Source organism: Colobus angolensis, unplaced genomic scaffold, assembly GCF_000951035.1.
Source record: "Colobus angolensis palliatus isolate OR3802 unplaced genomic scaffold, Cang.pa_1.0 Scaffold4, whole genome shotgun sequence".
Taxonomy (NCBI): Eukaryota; Metazoa; Chordata; class Mammalia; order Primates; family Cercopithecidae; genus Colobus; species Colobus angolensis.
The window spans coordinates 6,482,753-6,504,639 of NW_012117376.1; the positions used below are offsets into that span (position 1 = coordinate 6,482,753).

At 44.9% G+C, this 21,887-nt stretch overlaps 1 protein-coding gene across 1 annotated transcript in view; it reads left to right on the forward strand.

Moving 5' to 3' along the window:
• The window catches only part of CSMD2 (CUB and Sushi multiple domains 2), a 621,011-nt gene that overhangs the window by 93,417 nt on the left and 505,707 nt on the right, over positions 1 to 21,887 (forward strand). The window contains exon 3 of the mRNA XM_011955655.1: positions 1,768 to 1,880. Coding sequence (XP_011811045.1) covers positions 1,768 to 1,880 — 113 coding nt within the window. The remainder of the gene's footprint in view (positions 1 to 1,767; positions 1,881 to 21,887) is intronic.

The window sequence follows — 21,887 nt, forward strand, 5'->3', positions numbered from 1 at the left end:
AAAAAGGCTGCTGGGAGTCGCAAGCTTATATTGTGGTAGTTTAAGGTCCAAAAATAAAAAGCTTTCAGAGTCTGTATATTATATCCCATAGAAGGACTCAGAACAACTCTGCTTGGGTGATATGGTCTCTTCCCTCTTCCCCATACCCTGAACCAGTCAATAAAAATGAGGGATAGTATGTTGTGATTGGTCATTTACCCAGCTCTGTCGCTATTGGGCAGGTGGAGTACCTGTCAGAAATCCATGCCATGAACAGCTCCCATGGAAGATTGACAGGAAAGTAGGTGCAAAGAGAGTCCTCTACATGTCTTGCTTAGAAGGCCTTTCCCCAGCATAAGATGATTAAACAAAGTTTGTTTCCTTATAATATGTATGATTTCATTGTTTTATGTATACATTTTTTATGAGAGAGAGTATATGAATATGGGGTGAGGTAGGGATCTTTTGCTGGATGTGTTTATATTTGAAGAGAAGATGCCCTTGAAACTATTTGGTTACCTGCTGCATTATTTGATCATTTTTTCTTTGCTTTTTCTTGAGTCTATTCTGAGTTAACATGAATCCCACAAGGTTAGGATGGTGGGAAGGGCAAGGACTTCATCTAGCATAAGGGTTTTCACAGTGTCTGTTTACAAATATCTGATTTAACTTGTCTGAACCCAATACTCATGCCCTTCGGTGGATATCCTGGGCGTCAAGATATTGTATAGCAGTGGGAGGTATACAGCAGCATCCAGGAGAACCACGGATATTTCAAATTACCTGAGAATGGGCACAAAGTTAAACCTTGAAATTCCTCCTGGATTCCTACCTGGGTGTGGTAAGGTAGGCTGAGGCTTAGAGGGAGTTAAGGACAAAGGTATATAGGAGACTGGCCACCTCACTACGACCTGTGTGCACAATCGGGTCCCTGTGAGGGTCACCATGCATGGACGCCCAGTGGTGGACAAGATCTTTCCTAAATGTATTCCCAAGTGTTCAGTGGTATCTTTTTCTCTTAGAGGAATCTTTAAAAATGATAATCTTGTGCTAAAACTATATTATTTCAGGTTCAACAATTCCTTTAGCTTCACACCTGTTTCCTTTTATTCAGTTAAGTTCCAGAAAGAAAGTTTAAACATTTTAATTTTAATAGCACGCACAGTTTGATCCCATTTGTATGAAATTATTTCATTGAATATGATTCCATCTATTGATCCCACCATCTCTTTGTATGTCAACTGTCAGGAATAATTATTTCCAGATTGTGTTGGTTTCTTATTTTTTGCTTTCTTTAAAAACTAATAGGCACTTATTTCTATAAAAGCAGTAGACATTCCTTTGAAAGAATAAAGTCTATGATAAGAAGCATCCTCATTCTTCTACTTAGAGTTGGCTCTATTTCCCTTACTATGTGAATAAATATTGTCTACTGGCAATTGTTAGTTGTAAACTCATGGGGAATTATACCCAGAGCCTCACAGGCCCTCAGCCAGAAAGAGAGGAGACAGGAAAAGAAATCAAAAAAGGAGAAAAGAGGAAACACAAAGGAGGCAGGCAAGCCTCCAGGTGGGGGATTAGACCATGGCTTTGGGGAGTCACTTCCTCATGTTTCTGGGGCAGAAACCTGCTAGTTTTCATCACCTCTGCTGAGAATCACTTTGTCTTTGAACACCCTCTATGTGCCTAGATCAGCACTGTGTATCCAGCAGGCACTCAATAAATGCTTCATGGATGTGTAGTTTCCCAAGGGGGTCATTCTCCCTAATCCACTTCTTTGTCTTTCAGGCTCACAGGCTTTCAGCTGCCAGCCACCATTGTTAGTGCAGCCACCACCCTCTCTCTGCGCCTCATCAGTGACTATGCAGTCAGTGCCCAAGGCTTCCATGCCACCTATGAAGGTAGGTGCCTCCCTCATCGGCCACAGGAGCCTGAGATGTGATGTCCTAATAGCCACAAGCAGGACTGCATCACTCACAGATGCAGGGAAGTGTTCTTCAGACCCAGAGCTTGCACCTGTCCTAACAAGGCTGGTTACTAACCAGTAACTCAGTTACTTAAATTGTCCCTCTTGGTTCCTGGGAAACTGGGAATGGATATCAAAACTTGTGTGCAGTAGTTTATCCTGAGGGCCTGGTAACATCTAATTCTCTGTCCCCTTTAACTGGGTTTTGTGTGTTTTTATTTTTTTAATTCTGTTTTGTATTGGGCTTCATTGTATAAGGTACCTCAGGTTGTTTTTGAAAATAAGAGACATATAAACCCTAAGTAAAAGAAATAAAATAAGCAGCTGAAAACACCATACAGTGACTGCCAAGAGTCAGTTTTATATCATTCAGAGAAGAACAATCGATTTTTCCTTAATAGCATGGATTAGGGGCTTTTGGTTCGTGCTATGCAAATAATTTGTACTTCTCTCAGTCTGTTTAAATATGGTGTTAGAATTCAAATTAACACTAATATCTTCAGATTATACACTATTATTATTATTAACTTTATTATGTTAGTTCAGAAGGTGGTACTTCTAGATCTCTGTCATTTCCCTGGGAAATTTACATCTCATTAATAGGTAATTATGCCGCTCTTGGCTAAGACCTGCACTGTTATTTTGTGTTAAGATCATTAATAGGCGTATTTTAAGACTATTAATGATAATTAATAACAGTAATGACATAATACCCTAGTAAAGCATGCCAGATATCCAAAAGCTTTTTTTTTTTGCCTTTGCCTTTGTTTAAGATACTTAAAGAGTAAGCGATGCTTTCTCGAATGAAGCTATAGCAATATAGAAACAGATACTCCCTGTCTTGGCCAGGGGTGTAATGCATAACGAGGACAAGTTCTGCCTCCTTAGCAAAAAACCACCCCTGGTGGCAGGGGTATAGGGGAGATAGTTTGATGCTTTAACCTGAGCAACTGGGGGCTCCTAGGAAGGCCTCAATTATTTTTAACTAAAGGTTGCTCAGAAGGCTCCTGAGAAAATTCCACCTGCCTTTTGCTGAGGGCTTCTGACATAACTCTGTTTCACCTTAACTGAGGGCTCCTGACAAAGACTGACCTGTCCTTGAAGTGAGGATTCCTGAAATAGCCTAATTTCTTTTTAAAAAATGATCAGATCTCAGCTGGCTGTGGTGGCTAACACTTGTAATCCCAGCACTTTGGGAGGACGAGGCGAGTGAATCACTTGAGGCCAGGAGTTCGAGACCATCCTGGGCAACATGACAAAATCCCATCTCTACTGAAAATACAAAAATTAGCCGGGCATGGTGGTGCACACCTGTAATCCCAGCTACTTGGGAGGTTGAGGCACGAAAACCTCTTGAACCTGGGAGATGGATATCACCCCACTGCACTCCAGCCTGGGTGACAGAGTGAGACTATGCCTCAAAAAAAAAAAAAAAAAAAAGTTCCTCCTAATATCAAGCCTGTGATTTTTGTCATCCTATTTGTGCCTTCACCCTGACCCTGAATCCAAAATAATTTTCTCCAAGTTTGAGCGACAAGCTCCTCACGAAGAGAGGCCTCTTCAGAAGCTTCCTAAAGTCTCTCTGGCCATTAGCTCCTTCCACTTTAGGTTGGCCTGGGGGACATTGACTATATTTGGGGCCCAGGGCCAGGGAAAGGGAGACTGGGTCAGGGACACTAGAAGAGGTGCCATCAGAGATGCTGGGAGTGACTGACACATGGGAGACCTGGCTGGGCCCTAGATTCTCATGGTGCCCTCATTTCTCAGTCCTGGTTGATCTTTGAGGCCCTGGCTTCCCTGAGGCTTGAGGAAAAAGGTGTCCCTGAACACACTGCCCTGTTAGGGGCACAAGCACTTCTCATTAAGCAGAGCAGATCTGAGGGCACATTCAGAGTCCCGTGAAAACAGACACTGTAGCCTGGAAATCATGAGCAGGGTCTGTGGTTGGGCAACGAGAGGTTTGTGAACTCCATGACATTAGAGACAAAAGTTCTGAGGGTGGATGTATCTTTTTCTAAGGAGAATATACAGCAGGCATTAGAAAACTCAGATTGCCTTGGCCAACTCTAGCCAGCAGCTTGTTTTTGTAAATAAAGTTTTATTGGAACACAGCCATGCCCATTTGTTGACATGTGTTTGGTGGCTGTTTTCATGCACTACAACTGCAGAGTTGAGCTATTGTGACAGAGACCCTATGCAAAGCCAATGAGATACTTAATTTTTGACCCTTTACAGAAAAACATTTGCTTACCCCTGGTCTACAGCTGTATTGTCCAATACAGTAGCCATTAGCCACATATGGCTATTTACATTTAAATTAACTAAAATTGAATAGAATTAAAAATTCAGTTTCTTAGTCACACCAGCCTTGTGTCAAATATTCAGTAACCACATGTGGCTTGTCTACCATGTCGAACAGCCCAGATACCCAGACACAGAACATTTCCATCATTGCAGAAAATTCTGCTGGACAGAGCTGAGCTGGAGCTTCCATCAGATTCATAAAGAGGCCTGTGATTCTAAAGAGATTGCAAAACATTAGAGATAAATTAGAGGCCAGTGGATCCCTCCTCTCACCTGCCTGGCACAGGTGAGGCCATCCAGGCATGAGAATGCTCAACATTCCACAGCAAGACTCACAGGGCAGAAGGAACAGCCTGTTTCACCTCAGCCACATGATGATGTCAGGTCTCTAAGTCATGGGCGCTAAGAAAATAAAGCCTTGTAGGCAAGGCCCCTGCAAATGTTAGACCAATGCTAACAAATTGCTGTAGCCAAGCGAGTCTCTATGCAGTCACCTGTTGCAGGGTTTCTGCAAACTTTGCAGGATGTGTGGCTGGCTGTTTTGTACTGCATGGTAAAGTGGGTCACAGGTGTCTGTGCTAACAAAGGAGTCAGACACCCATAAGCCAAGGCTGTGGCTATCACTGAAGCTCATTAATTTGACTTGGGACTGGGCTATGTGGCAATCCGTGCATTTGGACAAATGTGAGTTGCACTCACTTCTGGCGCACCCAAAGTGGACGGACAAGGATGGAAGGTGGGAGGCATGAGTAGGGGCAGCCCCTGCTGTGAGCATACTCATCTGATATATGCCCTGGGGTCTCTTTATCTCTGAGCTTATTCAACAGGCAACTGAATCATGTTGAACCCGTACCTGACTCACTGGGTGACCTTGGGCAGATTTTTAAGCTCTCTGAGCCTCATTGTGGAGTGGTGGAGGAGGGGAGATTCAATAGTCAAAAGGAATTTGTGAAGATTTGGCTCTCAGGGAAGGGGCTCAGCCCCCTTCCTCCATTGCAGAGTCCCCTTGGACATTTGTGCTGGGTGGCAAGCAGGGAGAATGACAGACAGGCTTCAAAGGAGAGGCCCCCACTTCCAGCCTAGACTGCCCCAAGTCAGGGTGGTTTCCTTATATTTTCTGTTCATCATGTTGTTGTGTCCGTTTCAAAATGGCATCAGGGCGCTGCTCTTGGTAGCTCCCCTTGGCTGACATCCCCGAATGTCTGCTATCAAAACGAGTTTGATCCTCCTCCACCCTCATCCGGAATGTGAAAAGTGTAGATAAGGAACTGAACTGCTGCTAGGGATTTTGGAGAAAGGTGAAGTCAGGTGATGAGTGTCCGCCCACGGCTGCTGCCGCTGCAAGGAAAAGATCAAAAAGGCCGGTAGTCAAACCCTGAGATGACAGAAGGTGCTTGGTTTGTAATCCCTGGGGGCAAGAGCATGGGCTGCAGCAGCTGGACGGGAGGGAAGGGGATCAACCTGTATTAAGCACTGACTGTATGTCAGGCACTTTACATACATTATCTCATTTAATCCCCCACCACAACCCTGTGGACAGACGTTGCTATCCATCTTACAGAAGTACATGCTGGGCCTCAGGGAGGTTTTGTGTGCAGTTTAGGGCTTGATGGCCAGGAATTTTAACGTGGCTTTTCTGCAAAACTCTTTGAGTAAGGCAGAGGCTAGTGACTCCATTTCACGGGCAGGTAAACTGGAGCTAAGCCAGAGGCAGGGGAGGATGTGGGAACTTCCAGGCTGGCATGGGTCATCCATGGAGGCAACAAGAGATGTGTTCCTGAGCTTCTTAGCTAGGGTCACCAGATAAAATACAGGGCACTCAGTTAATTTGAATTTTAAATTATTCAGATTTTTGAAATGGGAATAATGTTTAGTGTAAGCATACCCCAAATATACTTATTTTATGGTTTTTTTTTTTCTTTTGAGATAGGGCCTCACTTTGTCCCCCAGGCTTCAGTCTAGTGGCACGATCTCAGCTCACTGCAGCCACGACCTCCTGGGTTCAGCCTCCTGCCTCAGCCCCCAAAGTAGCTGGGACTACAGGCATGCGCCACCACAGCCAGCCAATTTCTTTGTATTTTTGGTAAAGACAGAGTTTCACCATGTTTCCCGGGCTGGTCTCGAATTCCTGAGCTGGAGTGATCTGCCTGCCTCGACCTCCCAAAGTGCTGGGATTACAAGCGTGAGCCACCACACTGGGCCTGAAATTTAAATATAACTGAGCATCCTGCATTTTCAGTTGCTAGATCTGACAATCCCATTTTCAGCATGGAGTCTAAAAATAGGCCACAGGAGCCCTCACCCCACTCACCTCCTCCTCTTCCTCCTCCTGCTGACTCCCAGGTCTGCCCACATCCTGCTCTGCCCAGGTAGGGCTGTCTGCCCAGGTCTAGCCTCAGTTCTGCCATTCCAGTGAATATACATTTAGACATCCCTCTGCACACACATATGCACACAGGTGTGGATCCATGGGCACTTGGGATTATGCTGTCTGTGCAATTCTGTAATCTGGTTAATGAGGCCAGCGTTTTTCTGTGTTAATAAAAGTAGCCCTGATTTGTCTTTCTAATGAACATCACTGAGGGAGCCATTGTGGTCTGCATATACCAGAGTTATCTAACCAGTCATCTTCTGTGGATATTTAGGTGAAGAACATCCTGGTACACATACAATTTAAGCCCTCATCTAATTATCTTCTTAGAATAAATTCTTGGAAGTACAATTGCTGGATCAAAGAGTATGTAGATTTTCCATTTGATACATAATTCCATCGTGTCTTCAGAAAGGTTATACGAACGTATACTTCTACCAACAGTGCACAAGCAGGCCTGAGCCCATTCCTCCCACCTTGCCAGGGTTACATGTTGGTGAGTTTTAAGTCAGTTTCATGGATTAAAATGGGTAGAAGATGACATCCCGTTTGTTGTGATAATTTGCATCTCTTTGATTGATTATAGGTAAGGTGAAGCACCTGTCATTACTTACTGGCCATGTATTGATAATTGTATAAATCCTCTCTCTTGGTCTCTGCCATGGGGGTGTTAGAATTTTTCTTATCTTCTTTGTAAGTGCTTTTTGCATATTAAGGATATTAATGTGATGGGTTTCCTTTTGAGGTGCATCAGTTTTCATTTTTATGCCACTCATTTTACATTTTAATTTTTTAATTTTTCTTTTATGCTCTCTACTTTTGGTGCCATGCTTGGAAAGGCTTTTTCTGTGTGAAGATTAGATAAATGTTCATTTAAAGGCTCACCTTATTCTTTTCGTTTTATTTTACTGTTTATTTATTTATTTATTTTTGAGACCGAGTCTCGCTCTGTTGCCCAGGCTGGAGTGCAGTGGCGTGATCTCGGCTCACTGCAAGCTCTGCCTCCTGGGTTCATGCCATTCTCCTGCCTCAGCCTCCTGTGCAGCTGGGACCACAGGAGCCCACCACCACGGCTGGCTAATTTTTCATATTTTTAGTAGAGATGGGGTTTCACTGTGTTAGCCAGGATGGTCTCGATCTCCTGACCTCATGATCCGCCCGCCTCAGCCTCCCAAAGTGCTGGGATTACAGGCGTGAGCCGCCGCACCTGGCCTTTACTGTTTATTTTTAAATCTTCCTGGAACCCAGTTGTGTTGGTCTTGGTTTCTGTGACTCCCTTTCTGTCTTTGGCTGTCTGATGCTCGCCATGTGTCACTCTGTCTGAGTTCACAGAAGCCTGCATCTTCCCCACTTTACCACCAGTGTGTCTCTATCTGATGTTTCCAGTCTTCCAGCCATTTGGACATTTTTTCTCACCCTAGCCCCAGACTTCCCACCTTCCTCACACACAGCTCCCAACTCTTGCATGGGATTGTTTCTGACTGTTCCAGACTGATCACCAGGTAAGCGAGCATGATGGACAGATCAGAAATGCCAATTAGGGAAGAGTCTCTGCAGGTTTTTGGTGCCTAATCCTGGTCGCGCCTCTGCATTTTAGCAGCATGGATCTTGTGCACTCTGACACTTTTGTGAAGGAGAGCCCATCTCTGAGTGTTAGGACTCAGTCTATTAGATCTACTTAATTCTCTGGCTCTCAAAACAGGTATTTCTTTGTTTAGCGAAGTCTAACTGTGATCTGGGCATCTCAGTATCAAACTATAGGCTTCCTTAAAAATCATACCTCTTCTGTTCCACTAATTATCTCTATAAAGAATCTTAGAAAGATGACGTACCCTTATTTTCTATTATTTTTGTGGACTCCTTGGTAACCATAAGGGGAGAGGTGGCATAGTACAAGAATTAAGATCTCAGGTTCTGAATTCAGACACCTGGAATCAAATCCTATCTTACCATTCACTTGCTGGGTGACCTTGGGCAAGTTATGTCATTTCATTGAGCTCCAGCCTCTGTGCCTGTAAAATCAGGATAAGAATAATACTTACTTCATAGAGCTGTTGTGAGGATTAAGGAAGAGAATGCACAAGTCACAAGATGTGCTCAGTATGGGACCTGGCAGATTGTCAGCGCTTGATAAATGTCAGCTAATTAATTAAGTCACTCTCATCCTAACCTTAGTTGACTGGGATTATTTCAGGGATGGAAGGAATATGTCAACTTCATAGCTCACAATCCCAGCCCCACCCCAGTACCCTGGCTCCAGAGTTTGCACAGAATTCTTAATCCAGCCGTTCGTGGTGTGTCTAGTTTTACAGCTAGACCGTGGCTTTTGGAGGGAAGAAACAGAATGTTCTTCAGATTCATGAGCCTCCACCACTGCTTGAGCCTGTGTCCATTGGATAGGGATGAAGTCTCAGGCTTTGTCACCTGGTAGATGGGAGCTAATGAGGCCAAGCCAGGAACTTAGTCTGTTCATGGCCTCTTCTCTTTGTATCAGAGATGTTGGCTTTAGAGCTAAGGGTCCTAGTAACAAGTCAAGTAGGCCCTAGGCTTTTGAGGTCATGGATTTGACACACATGTGCATGTACACATATTCACACAAATATGACTCTTTTCCATAAGATTCACAGGGAGTTCACAAATGCCCTGTGGCCACCCCTGATCCCCTTGTTCACCTAAAAAAACTGAGCCCGGGGAGGTTGACCTCACACATTAAGTTGATGGTAGAGATTTCTTCATTCATTGAGCTAATATTTATTGGGCACCTGTTGTGTGCAGTCCTTGACTTTCATCCCAGCTTCATTTTCATTGTCACAATTTGTGCTCTCTCCCTAGTCTATCTCCCCTCCCAAAGGGGAGCAGGGGGAAAGAAGAAATGCTCCACTTAGTGTCACTTCTGGAAAAAAAAAAAACCAAAAACCCTGGTATGCTTTTGCTACCAATGGAAGATCAGTAATATCATCTCTGCATAAGGACCACAGCGTGTTGCAACAGGGTCAGACAGACTCATCTGTGAGGAATGGACAGATGGAGCCGGAGCTGCCTGTTTTGCTGTACCAGGAGAAGCAGGTTAGCAGCAAGCTTCAGAACAAAATGTCCTTCTGTGATGTTTGGAGGTGGGAGTAGGGTTGGAGGTGGTCATGCCACTGTGCACACAGATAAATTGGGGCCCAGAGATGGAATTGGAACCAAGTGCATGGGAGAAATAGACCTTCCCTGGTTTTATTTTTTCCTGTAATTAGACCTGCTGATTCTCTCTCTCGACCTCAGCCTCTCAGACAATTTCCTCATTCCAAAAGAGTTCCCCAATTCTGGGACATTATGCAGACATCTCAAAATTGGGCTAATGGAAGCCATTTGATCACATATATAGATAGATAGACATACACTGAATATGCAATTTGCAGCATTTAAGCCACTCCAGGCCAGAACAGCAGAACAACAGAACAGCAGGCCAATGCCTCCTTCAGGGAGGGAGGTGATAGATGTCCATTTCCCCCGCTCAGGAGGGATGGTGTGTGCTTCCTGAGTGAACCTGTTCCATTTCCGATGGCTCTGCCTTGGGAGTTGGAGAACATTCATTTTAATCAGTACTGTGGAGTAGCAAATTAATACATAGAGATGTGACATTTGAGACAAATTGGGCAGCACTTCTCAATAAGTGGAGAATCAGGATGATTTTCATATCACGTCCTCAATAATCCCACAAATAGTTCATCATGCATAGTAATATTTTACCCCTTTGGGGAAGAGTATTAACATAGCTTTAAGATGATATTATGCCAAACTCTAGTGCCCTGACCCTCTTCCTGTCAGGGTGTCAGAAGAAACAGTGATGAGGAGGAAGGAGCATTCTCAGGCGGCTGCCTGCTTGCAGATACAGTGTACCTCTGCTTCACTTCTCTGTCCCCATTCATTCATTCTTCATTCATTCAACAAATATTTATTGAACACCTGCTATGTTATCAATCCCAAAGTAGTCTTTGAGGATACAAGAATGAATAAGAAGTGGCCCCTACATTCAAGGAGCTCTGAAACCTAAAAATGTTGGGAGAGAAGTAAGGGCATAAGCCCAGGAGACAGGAAATGTGGATCCAAACCCTGGCTTTCCCTCAGGCTGTCTGTGAGGCCTTGGGCAAGTCTCCCATCCTCCCTGAAATGATTTTTTTTGCAAAACAGAAACTATAATGCCCACTTTAATAGGTTATAATGAGGATTAAAGGAGTTGGTGCATGAAAAGTGCCTGGCACAGAGTTGCTAGTCAGTAACAACCAGTTCCTCTACAACATGGAGAAAATTGCTCTCATGCCTGGTTAGGTCTCTGGAGATCAAGTTTGAACTCTGCCACATCCCCACTGTATGCCCTTAGATAAGGAACTATACCTCTCAGATTCCTCCTAAATTTTCTCTCCATTTCAAGAGGACTGTGAGCATGAGTGACAAGGTCTAGAAAGAACCTAGGGTGACATTTGGCACATAGTAGGCACTCAGTAAAAGGAAGCTAATATAACAAGACATGGTGGGTTTTATGGCGGTGAAAAAAAATTCGTTCCCCTGACAAAACCTTTGGTCAAATCTCGTGGGTCTCCAAGGGCAAGAATGATCACTCATTTTTTTGTTTTCTCTGCCACCATGATACCTCAGTCTAGAGCCTGCCACACAGTAGGAGCCCTGCAATGGTAGCTATTGCTTGCATCTCCTGACCTGGATCCCTGCTAGTCTATATAGGGCTTTTGTGTGAATTAACACAAGTGGCTACTCTGAGAAGACACTATCCTGTAAGCATATGGCTCAGTGGATGGCATATAGGCTGGATTTTAATCCTCATCACCCCTCTGCCTGGGCATACTTTCGCAGTACTCAACTTGAACAACTTGAAGGTTCTGCAGCTTTTCTCCAGAACCCTCCTCTTGGGAGTCTGCGGTCATTCACTATCCAACAAAAGATTCAGAGATTCATTGGATGCTTGGGAGCAAAGATCTGAGAGAGCTTTCACTTGAAACCCTTTAATTGGGTTAAAGGGTTTAGCCCTTTAAATCTTTCGAGTGTGGTGGCTTACACCTGTAATCCTAGCACTTTGGGAGGCCAAGGCCAGAGGATCATTTGAGGACGGTAGTTTGAGACCAGCCTGGGCAACATAGCAAGATTCCATCTCTACAAAATATTAAAAAGAAAATTAGCTAGTCATGGTGGCATGCACTCGTAGCCCTACCTGTTCAGGAAGCTGAGGCAGGAGGATCACTAGAGCCCAGGGGGTTGAGGCTGGAGTGAGCTGTGATTGCGTCGCTGCACTCCAGCCTGGGCAACAGAACAAGATTCTGTCTCAAACAAACAAACCAAACCAACCAACCAACCAAACAAACAAACAAAAAACCCAACCATTTAATTGCTTCCATGATGGAGTACAGACTCCTTGCGTGGCCATCAAAACCTCCAGCATCAGGCCTACTTCCACCCTCTTCCAGTTCTCAGATGCACCATACTCTGTCTTCCCACTTATCTTTCAAACACACTGAGTCCCCTCTCCTGAACCACCTCACCACTACCACCCAATTCTTCTCTTCTGTCCTCTGCCTAAACTAAATCCAAGAGGCTGCCTCTGTGCACAACAGCCCTATTCTATTATCTCTCGGCTCCCTGCACTTCTCCTTCTATCACGTGCATCACTTGTGTATTTCCTGTTCCTTGTTTACCTTCTCTACTCTTGTGTGTGCTTCTGGGTAGGAAGAACACTCAATAGAGCACTGAAGTCAGAGCTCAGGGTCTGAAGGAAGACGACTCCCAACTCGTCCAGGTAGTAGCCAGCATGTGACTTTGAGCAAGTCACTTAACCTCCTCTGACCTCTCATCATAGGAGGACAATAAGAATAATAAACCCTACTTCGTGGGATTGTTGTAGGGAAGAAATGGGACAACATATCAAGTGCTCCTAATAGTGCCTGGCATAGAATAAACAGTAAGTGGACGTGTAAGCTATTATGATCGCTCTTCACAGTTGTGCCTAGCCCAGGGTCAGACACATAGTAGGTGCTCAACAAATATCGATTAAACAAGTGAATGGATAAATGATTGTCTTGCCCCATATGAAAGGCCCAGACAAGGAAAGAGATTTAGGCTCAAGGCGTCTGATACCATATTTCATTGACTCTAAGATGCCCCCAGTCATAAGATCCAGCTTTAGTTGATGTACCATTAAGAAAGAAAAAAATGCTGCCAATTAAAGTGTGACATGTCATTGACTATAAGATGCATCCCAATTTCAGAGATATTAAAATATGGAAAAGCTTGCATCCAAGAACCGATGAAATATGGTAACTGCTTAATTGCTCCAAACCACCCCTTAGCCTCAGTTGAGATGTACTTATCATTCTGACCTCTTCTCTGACCCAGAGCTCTCCGATGATCAGGACTCCTCCTTTTCAGCATTCAGGTGGAGGCTCTTAACCATGTGATCACCTGTTAATTTATTCTCTCGGCTCCAAGTCTCATTACTTCTCAATTTTCTGCATTGAACTCTATTTAACACTTATTAGCACAGGTCTTTAGCTGATAAACACCCTTTTCGTGGGAAGCAGCAGGGTGCCCCAGGCTTGACCCTGCCTCCCATAACCGTGCTCGAGGCAGGAGGGCCCAGAGACCCCCAGACATGGCTAGCTCAGGACCACTGGCAGCCCATTCCCAGCCCCTCCCAGGATGGACCCCTTGGTACCGAAGAACCACTGAGTGGGGACCTGGATGTGATTTCTCCCATGCGGATAGAAGGGGAGAGGGCTGTCCTTTAACTGTTGCTCTGGTAGGGACTGTAGCTGGACACGTATATCTGTCTCCTTCCTGTGCCCTTGGGTCAGGTGACCCTATTGGAGCTTCTTCCACTGACCCCAGCCCTAGAGGTTTAAGGGATACATGCCTTTCTGCCACCTCTTCCTTGGGGTGACTTACTTCCCAACCCATGAGCCCAGCATCAGTGGGGAGAGAACGCTTCCAAACAGAAGTGTCAAATTGGATATTACAGTCCCACTTCTTGCCATTAATGAATAACTTGCGAGTGATTAACCACTGTTTGGGATTATTCTTTCTACCTTTTCCTTCATTAATGTGAATAATTGAGAGTTGAACCCACTGACATTTCATTTTAACAGCAGGAGAGAAAAGTAGTTACCCCATTAGGTAGGAGATTCTGATTTGGAGATTTGGCAGTGGACAGATGGCATCCCTGTCTTTCCCCTGTGGATGCCATTGCATGATGGGAGTTATTTCATAGTCCTTTATCCTCATACAAGCTGCAGGGTCCATAGCTCAGGGCCTATGAGATGAAGAAAACAAAGGAACTGACACTTGTTGAGCACCTTCGACCTGCTCAGCGATGCAAGCAGACCTTTATAGACAAGCGACACATCACCACCTCATGAGCAAGGCCTTAGGATCCCCATTTTACAGATAAGGAAGTTGAGGCCTAGAGAGGTGAGTTACCTTGCCTGAGGTGAACCAGGACCTAAGGGTCATGCACAGTTTAAAAATCAGTCTGGTTCCAAAGCCCACACTCTCTCCACTATGTTCCCTCTGAAAATAAGCCCCGCATGGTTCTCCAGGCCTGCCCCACTCACCTGTCCCTACTGGACAGAAGGAGGGGCCTGGGAGAGTTGGGTGGGCCAGCAGCATGGTGCTGGGGCATCTCCCTGGGCCTGTGGTCCCCAGCCCTGGCCTTGCTCGGGGCGTTGTCGCTGCCTAAGACCCGTCTCATGGACAGTGGCTTTGCTTCCCAGCTGTGTCATCCTTCCTTCCAGCTCTCCGCTTCCAGTTTTCCCTCAAGACCTTTATCCAGCTATATTTGCGGAGTAAAACAGACTGGGTTGGTAATGAATTACTTGACCAGGAGCTAGTCTTGGGAAGTGGAGGGTTAGGGCAAGTGAAGCACATTTGAGCCTCAGGGTCTCCGTGCATTCTGTTCCCCTTGCCTGTATCTGGTGGCCCCAAAGCCCTCTCCCTGGCTCCATTCAGCTCTGTGCTCATGTGTCTTCTTATTGAGTGGCCTTTTCTGACCACACTGTGTAACACAGACCCTGTTACCCATCACTCCCTATCACCTCCTGACATATGCTATGATTGTTTGTTTGCTTATTGTCCTTCTCTGCCAGAATGTGAGCTTCCTGGGGTCAGGGGCTTTGTATTGTTTTGCATTGCTATTGTTCTTTGCTGAATCCTCCGCTCCTAGGACAGGTCCTGTCATATGTTAAGTACTCAGTAAATATTTGGTGAATGAATAGAATCAAAGACCAGAAGAAAGAGCAGAGGCATTTGAGCAACTGCAAGAAGGTCAGTTGTTGAGTATGAGGGCAGGGGAGTGGCAGGAGCTGAACTGGCTTGAGGGACAGGGAACAGCTCACGCAGGACCTAGGAGGCCACAGGAAGGAGTTTGGACTTCACTCACAAGAAGGGGACAATCGCTGAAGGGTCTTAGGCAGGTAAGTGGCACAGTGAGATTTATGCTTTAGAGATATTGGGGAGGGCAGGGGCAGACGGGGGGGAAGGAAACCAGTCACAGGAGGCAAAACAGGGACCATTGTCCAGCATGGAATGTTTCTGAACCTTCACCAGCACTGAGAATGGTGCCAGGACAAGGGGAGACCAAGCCCAGGGCTCAGTCCCCACATTGCTTTTATGGATGGACATTTACACTGCTGGAACAGAAGGAATGGCCTCTACATGGAGCAGCTTAGCCTTCACAATTGCTTACACAATGTTTGTGATATTTCTGTCTGTTCTGCTGACATTCACGATGTGACTGTAACTGATTGAACAAGCTCACCTGAAGAGTCCTGCTGAATAGAGGAATGTTCAAGTGCTGGGGTCTCCAGTTGTGAGTGATGTGGATGGAGCCCTAGAGATCATACTTCAAAATTATGCAGAGGAGTCAGGGCAGGGAGACATAGCAAATGCTTTGGGTGATGATGATTGTCAGGATGATAATGAAAGCTAGCATTGCTGGGGCTCTTACCAGGTGCCAGGCACTCTTCTAAGTGCCTTACATTTTAACGTTTAATTCTTAAGCAGTCCTTTGAGGTAGGCACTATTATTATCTCCATTTTACAGATGAGGCACTGAAAGGTTAAGTAACTTGATTGAGGTCACACAGCTAGTAAGAGGTAAAGTGTGGGTTTGAACCCAGACAGTTTGACTTCAGCCTACAAAAAGGAATAAAATAATTTCACATAGTTGCAACTATTGGATCCAAATTAAATATTCCACTATAATAGGGAGCAGTGTCAAGCTTTGTACTTTAAAGAATCTAACAAAAGGAAAAGATTAGTGATCAGACCATATTCAAATGTAAAAGTTCTGCACAGTAAAAAATCACGTAAAATGGGAAGAGAAACAACAGACTTGAATAATATTCTACCAAATGTGGCAGCAAAGGGTTAACCTCTGCATTGTATCATGAACCCATACAAAGTGGTAAAAAAGGTATCAAGGAGTTCACACCAGAGGAAATAGAATAGCAAAGAAATACACAGCAGCACTACCTGGTCCTGATAGTTATCAATGTAATGTCAATTAAGACAATGAAATGGTACTTTATCCCTATTCAGTTAGGCTGAAGAACTTCAGTGGGTATGATGCAGTGCTGGAGTCGGGGCAGAGATACAGACACACTCGCACATGGCTGGTGCTGATGTAAATTAGTCCTTTGGGAATCCAGCTTGACAATGTGTATCAAGAGTCATAAAATGCTCATGTCATTTGACCCAGTAATTCCCCTCCTGGGAATATATCCTAAGGAAATAATTCAACAGAAGAAGAAAGTTATATGCATCAAAGTGTTGATTTCAGCATTATTTATAATGATGAAAAATTGGAAACTGTAAAAATGTCCAACAATAGGGGCATGGCCAGGCAAATTATGGTAGATCTACCTAATAGATTTATGCAGCCATTTAAAAGTATAATAGCATTATTTGGCAATACAGAAAGATGTTTATGATATTATTTTCCAGGAAAAAAACAGAATGCAAAATTGATTCTTCATATTTATTACAAACATGTAAAGTAGGTCTTATATGAACAGGGACTAGATGGAAATAAAAAGAGAAACAATTGACATGGGCGGGCAGTGAGATGTGGGTGAATTTTTTTTTAAGTTCTTCTTTATGGCTACTCTAGTGTTGTTTGTGTGATAAATAGCAAATGGGAGAAAAAACAAAATCAGAGTAAACTAAAACTCAAACCAACATCAGTGAAGTGCTGACTTGTATGAAAGCTACGTGTGGGTGTCAGTTGGCTATGAACATAACATGAATCAAATGTCGCGTGGCTCTATTAATCGAAATATTGACTCTGGATCTTGGGGGATGGATGCATTCAGAAGAAGGAAATTCATGTAATACAGCGTTGATCAGTAGCAAGATGTTTTGTTTTGTTTTATTGAGATAAGGCCTTACTCTGTTGCCCAGGCTGGAGTGCTATGGTGTGATCATGGCTCACTGTAACCTTGACCTCCTAGGTTTAAGTAATCCTCCTGCCTCAGCCTACTGAGTAGCTGGAACTACAGGTGAAACACCACTACACTCGGCTAAATTTCTGTAGAGATGGTGTCTTGCTACGTTGCTCAGGCTGGTCTCAAACTCCCGGGTTCAAATGATCCTTCCATCTTGGCCTCCCAAAATGCTGGGATTACAGGCATGAGCCACTGTGCCTGCCCACAAGATGTTTTTGAGGGTCATGGATTGTATCTCTAGCACAACACCCAAAACTAAGTAGGTATTTGGGAGAAATTAATGAGACGAGTAACTATGACACAAAGAATAGTTAAAGAGAAGATCTTGAAGTGATGAGAGTTTGTCTCACATAAGACAAATAAGGATTCATTCTGCATTGCTGCAGGGAGTAGAACAACGTCCAATGGAAAGATGTTAAAAGTAGGTGAATTTCAGCCAAGAATCAAGAAGTTGTTTTATATAGCTTTAATTATCCTAAATTAGAGTAGGCTGCCTTGTGAGGTAGTGAGTTCCTCATTTCTGGAGGTGATCAAGCAAGGCTTTGATTGATCAAGCTCTGCCAAGGATTCTGTTAACATACTTTCCAAACTGGTGTATATATTGGATTTTATCAAAGTTGACATTCTGTTGACTGTAAGATGCACCATTATTTTATGCACCACTGAGAAAGAAAAAAGTGCCAATTAAACGATCACATACCCTTGCTTGTAATACTCATTCTAATTTCTGAATTGCTTATATGTGAAAAAAAACTCTATGAAATACTATATAGCCTGGAGGGTTGCACTATGGGAACACCCAAGCCTACAAGCTAAATGTGGCACATTTTCTAATCTTATCATAAAGCAAATATATATGAAATCATTCTATCTATGTATATCAAATACTAAAGTAAATACATATATTTCAACAAAATATATATTTTAAAAATATGTTTCTTTATGCAGTCTATCATTGATAGGCATTTGAGTTAGTTCCAAGTCTTTGCTGTTGTAAATAGTGCTGCAGTAAACATATGTGTGCATGTATCTTTATAGGAGAATGATTTATAATCCTTTGGGTATGTACCCAGTAATGGGATTGCTGGGCCAAATGGTGTTTCTGGTTCAATATCCTTGAGGAATTGCCACACTGTCTTCCACATGCACACCATGGAATACTATGCAGCCTTGAAAAAGAATGAGCTCATGTCCTTTGCAGGGACATGGACGAAACTGGAAACTGTCATCCTCAGCAAACTAACACAGGAACAGAAAACCAAACACTGCATGTTCTCACTCTTAAGTGGGAGTTGAACAATGAGAACACATTGACACAGGGAAGGGAACATCACACTGTGGGGCCTATTGGGGGGTCGGGGGAAAGGGGAGGGAGAGCATTAGGACAAATACCTTATGCAAGTGGGGCTTAAAACCTAGATGACGGAATGATAGGTACAGCAAACCACCATGGCACATGTATACCTATGTAAGAAACCTGCACATTCAGCACATGTATCCCAGAACTTAAAGTAAAATTAAAAACATGTATGTTTCTATATAAATAAAGTAGTAAACCATAAATCTTAACTAAATATATGTATATAAATAAAATATTCATGCATATAGACTAAATACACACACACACACACACAGAGAGAGAGGGAGGAGTCCAGTGTAAATGGGCATCTTTCAAAAGATAGAGGAGGAGACTTCAGAGATATCCTTCTGGTGGCTGGCCATACTATCTTGAGTCCCATGTCCCAGGTGCATGTACCCACGTTCTTTTCCTGCTGAAGATTTATTCATGTGAGAAGCTTGGCTGAACTGCATAGAGGCTTGCTCTAGATGCCTTCTAAAATCCATGACAAATCTAGGAGTCACTAATCCAGTGGATCTATAATACTTTAAATCAGCAACTCCTTATCCACTCATGCCATTGACTTTGATTCCAAAGTGCTTTCTAATTCCTAGTATTGGTCTAGGCCCTGCCTTTCAGGTGCTGTCAACAATAAGACGGCAGGGATCCAGACATGGCCCTCCTGTTGTCCCATAGCCCCAGCATCTCTGGAACCACTGCAGCCCTTTGTGATCCAGGAATCTGCAGAGGGCCTGGGAAGGGATGGACGCTTCACCCAGGCATTAGCTTTCCCCAGGCCCAAGTAAGCCTAGACCCAGTGCCATAGTGGCTCCTCATGCCTCTCACCTAGCTACTTTCCCACCCGCTTCTGGAGGCAGGGAGAAGACAGGATGCCGCTGGGATGACAGGATGAGTTTACACTTTGGAATCATAGAGTTCTTGGGTTAATCTGCCAGTCACTGTGGAATGCTCTGTAATATCTCTAAGTCTCAGTTTTCTCCACTGTAAAACAGGGTATGAGCATAATGAGGTAACAGTGGAGCTCACATACAGCCATGCCCAGTGAGGTCGAGTGTGCTAACCCTCCAAGATCCCATTTTGCCCTGGGAAGGAAAAGAATTTTCAGCAGGAAAAGAATGTGAGTGCATGCGCCTGGGTTCTGGGGGCTCCAGCTAGTATGGTCATGGGACTCTTCTCCTAAAGCTTCTGTGTCCATCTAAAATGAGGGGTAAGATGCAGGAGGACTTCCTTTCTTGAGAAACATGTGTGGAAGACTGTAGTTTTAGCAGCTCTCCCCTTCATGAGCCAGGGAGAATACATATTTTCTTTCCTGTGCTGCACACCCAGCTGCCTTGGGGAAAAGCACAGACCCTGCTTAGAGGCAGCACATGGACTGGTTGGCTTCTGGCTGAGGCTTCCTGGTACAGAGAGTATCTTTGTTTCTCATTGTCCAAGCACAAACAGGAGGAAATGCCCTCAAACACTATAAAGATTATGCAAACCTAGGTGTTTTGTTGTTGCTGTTGTTAACCTACTCATCCATCCATTCATATGCCTTGAATACCTCTTCTGAACAAGGCCTGGAAAAACCCACATGGGTGGCACCAGCCCTGGCCCTTGGGCAATCATGGTCTAGTGGAGGAGACAGATAAAAAATCAGACAACTGTGACAGCTGCTGGAGAGCTGAGCACTTAGGGCACAGTGGTCACTTGCCTAGGCTCCAGGAAAAGAGCACACTGGAGCAACTGTGGATTCCACACCATGGCCTAGTGGGGAATTCTCAGGCTCTGAGCCAGCAGTACTTCTGACCTCTCAAGGTGAGAGTTTCCCTGGCATATCTGGAGAACAGAGATACAACCAGTGCTCCTGGAGCAGAGTGAGGGAGACAAGTGGTACGCAGTGATAAAGTTGGAGACAGGGACCAGGTCACACACAGCCTTTACATTATGGGAAGAACTTGGCTTCTACTCTGAGTTTATCAGGGCCCATGGGCAGGTTCTGAGCAGAAGCTGACCTGGTCTGACCTACCTTTAACCAGCTGCTGTGCTGAGAATATGCTAAAGGAGTGCAGAGTGGGAACAGGGAGACTGGCCCGGAGTCTAATGCAGCAATGCAGGCGAGAGGCCAGGGGGAGCTCAGGGTGAGAGCCATAGCAGTGAAGGCGGAGAGAAGTGGGCCTCTTCCAGACAGAGTTTGAAGGTGGAGCTAGTAGAACTGGCTGGCAGATTAGAAGTGGGTGCTGGAGAGGAGCCAAGGTTAGCTCCCAGGTTTGGGGGATCAACAGGCAGCATGGAGCTGCCCCTAACTGAGGTGGCAAAGCCCATAGCAAGAGCAGGTTTGGGGTACGGAGATCAGGAGCTCAGTTCAGACTGTTAGGTGTGAGATGCCTGCTAGGAATATGGGAGGAACTGGTGGGTAGGCAGCATGGATGGAGAGAGCCTATCTATATATGTAAGTTGGAGCATCCTTAGCGTGTAGATTGTATCAAAAGCCATGAGGTCAGATGAGATGACCTCGCAAGGGAGTAGAGATAGAAAACAGAGATTCTCTTTACTCCCCAAGGCTGCTTTTGCCTGTGGTATTCAGAGAGTGCCCTTTGCCCCTTTTTTTCCCCAGGTGTGGACCTGGAAAACAGTTATGTCTGTTTCTGGTTCTTGCAGCAGTTGTAGTATCAGCTCCTTCCAGAGGTCTAAGAAGGGGCAGATCAGGCTGCAGAGAGCTGGGAACCAAGGATAGTACCGCCCCTGGCAAAGGAGACCCGGCCTCTGCCCCGAAGGGCTTCCCATCTCCCTACTTATCTCCCTGAAGCAGGTGCCCAGTCCCCAGCAGGAGCTCAGCACATGTTGACTGAGCGGAGGGATGTGGGGTCTCAGGAGAGCTGGTGGGTTCTACCCCACGGTCCTGAGAGAAGCAAGGACTGTTGTCAAGAGGATGCCCCTCTGAGGGAGAGAGGCAGGTCATGTGTGTGCATGGGTACCAGGGAGCAGATGGCAGCGCGGACAAAGTCTCGCCCACAGCACGGGGCACAGAAGCTCATCTCTGCCTGGCAGGCACCTATTGCCAAGGGAACGATGGATTGAAAAATCCATAACGGCGCGATGATGACTGATAATACTTGAAAGGAAACCGCAATGTCTGCTTTCAAAGCAGCCCTCCCCAGAATGCTGAACTGCCCTCGGCTCCCATCTCAGTGCCTTTGTCGATGGCCATAACGCTCAGCCAGCTTGCTGGCATTCACACCTAGAGAACAATTAATCAATCTGTGGCTTGGGCTTGGTGTTTGGCTTCTTCCTAAAGGCTAATCGTTGGTTCACAAAAATGAAACTTTGGCGGCCCATTGCAGATGGGAACCGCAGGAAAACAAAATGTGGAAAAGCCTGGAGAGGCAAATGTATCCCCGTCGTGCCCAGGCTCTGGCAGCTATGATGAAGGAAGCTG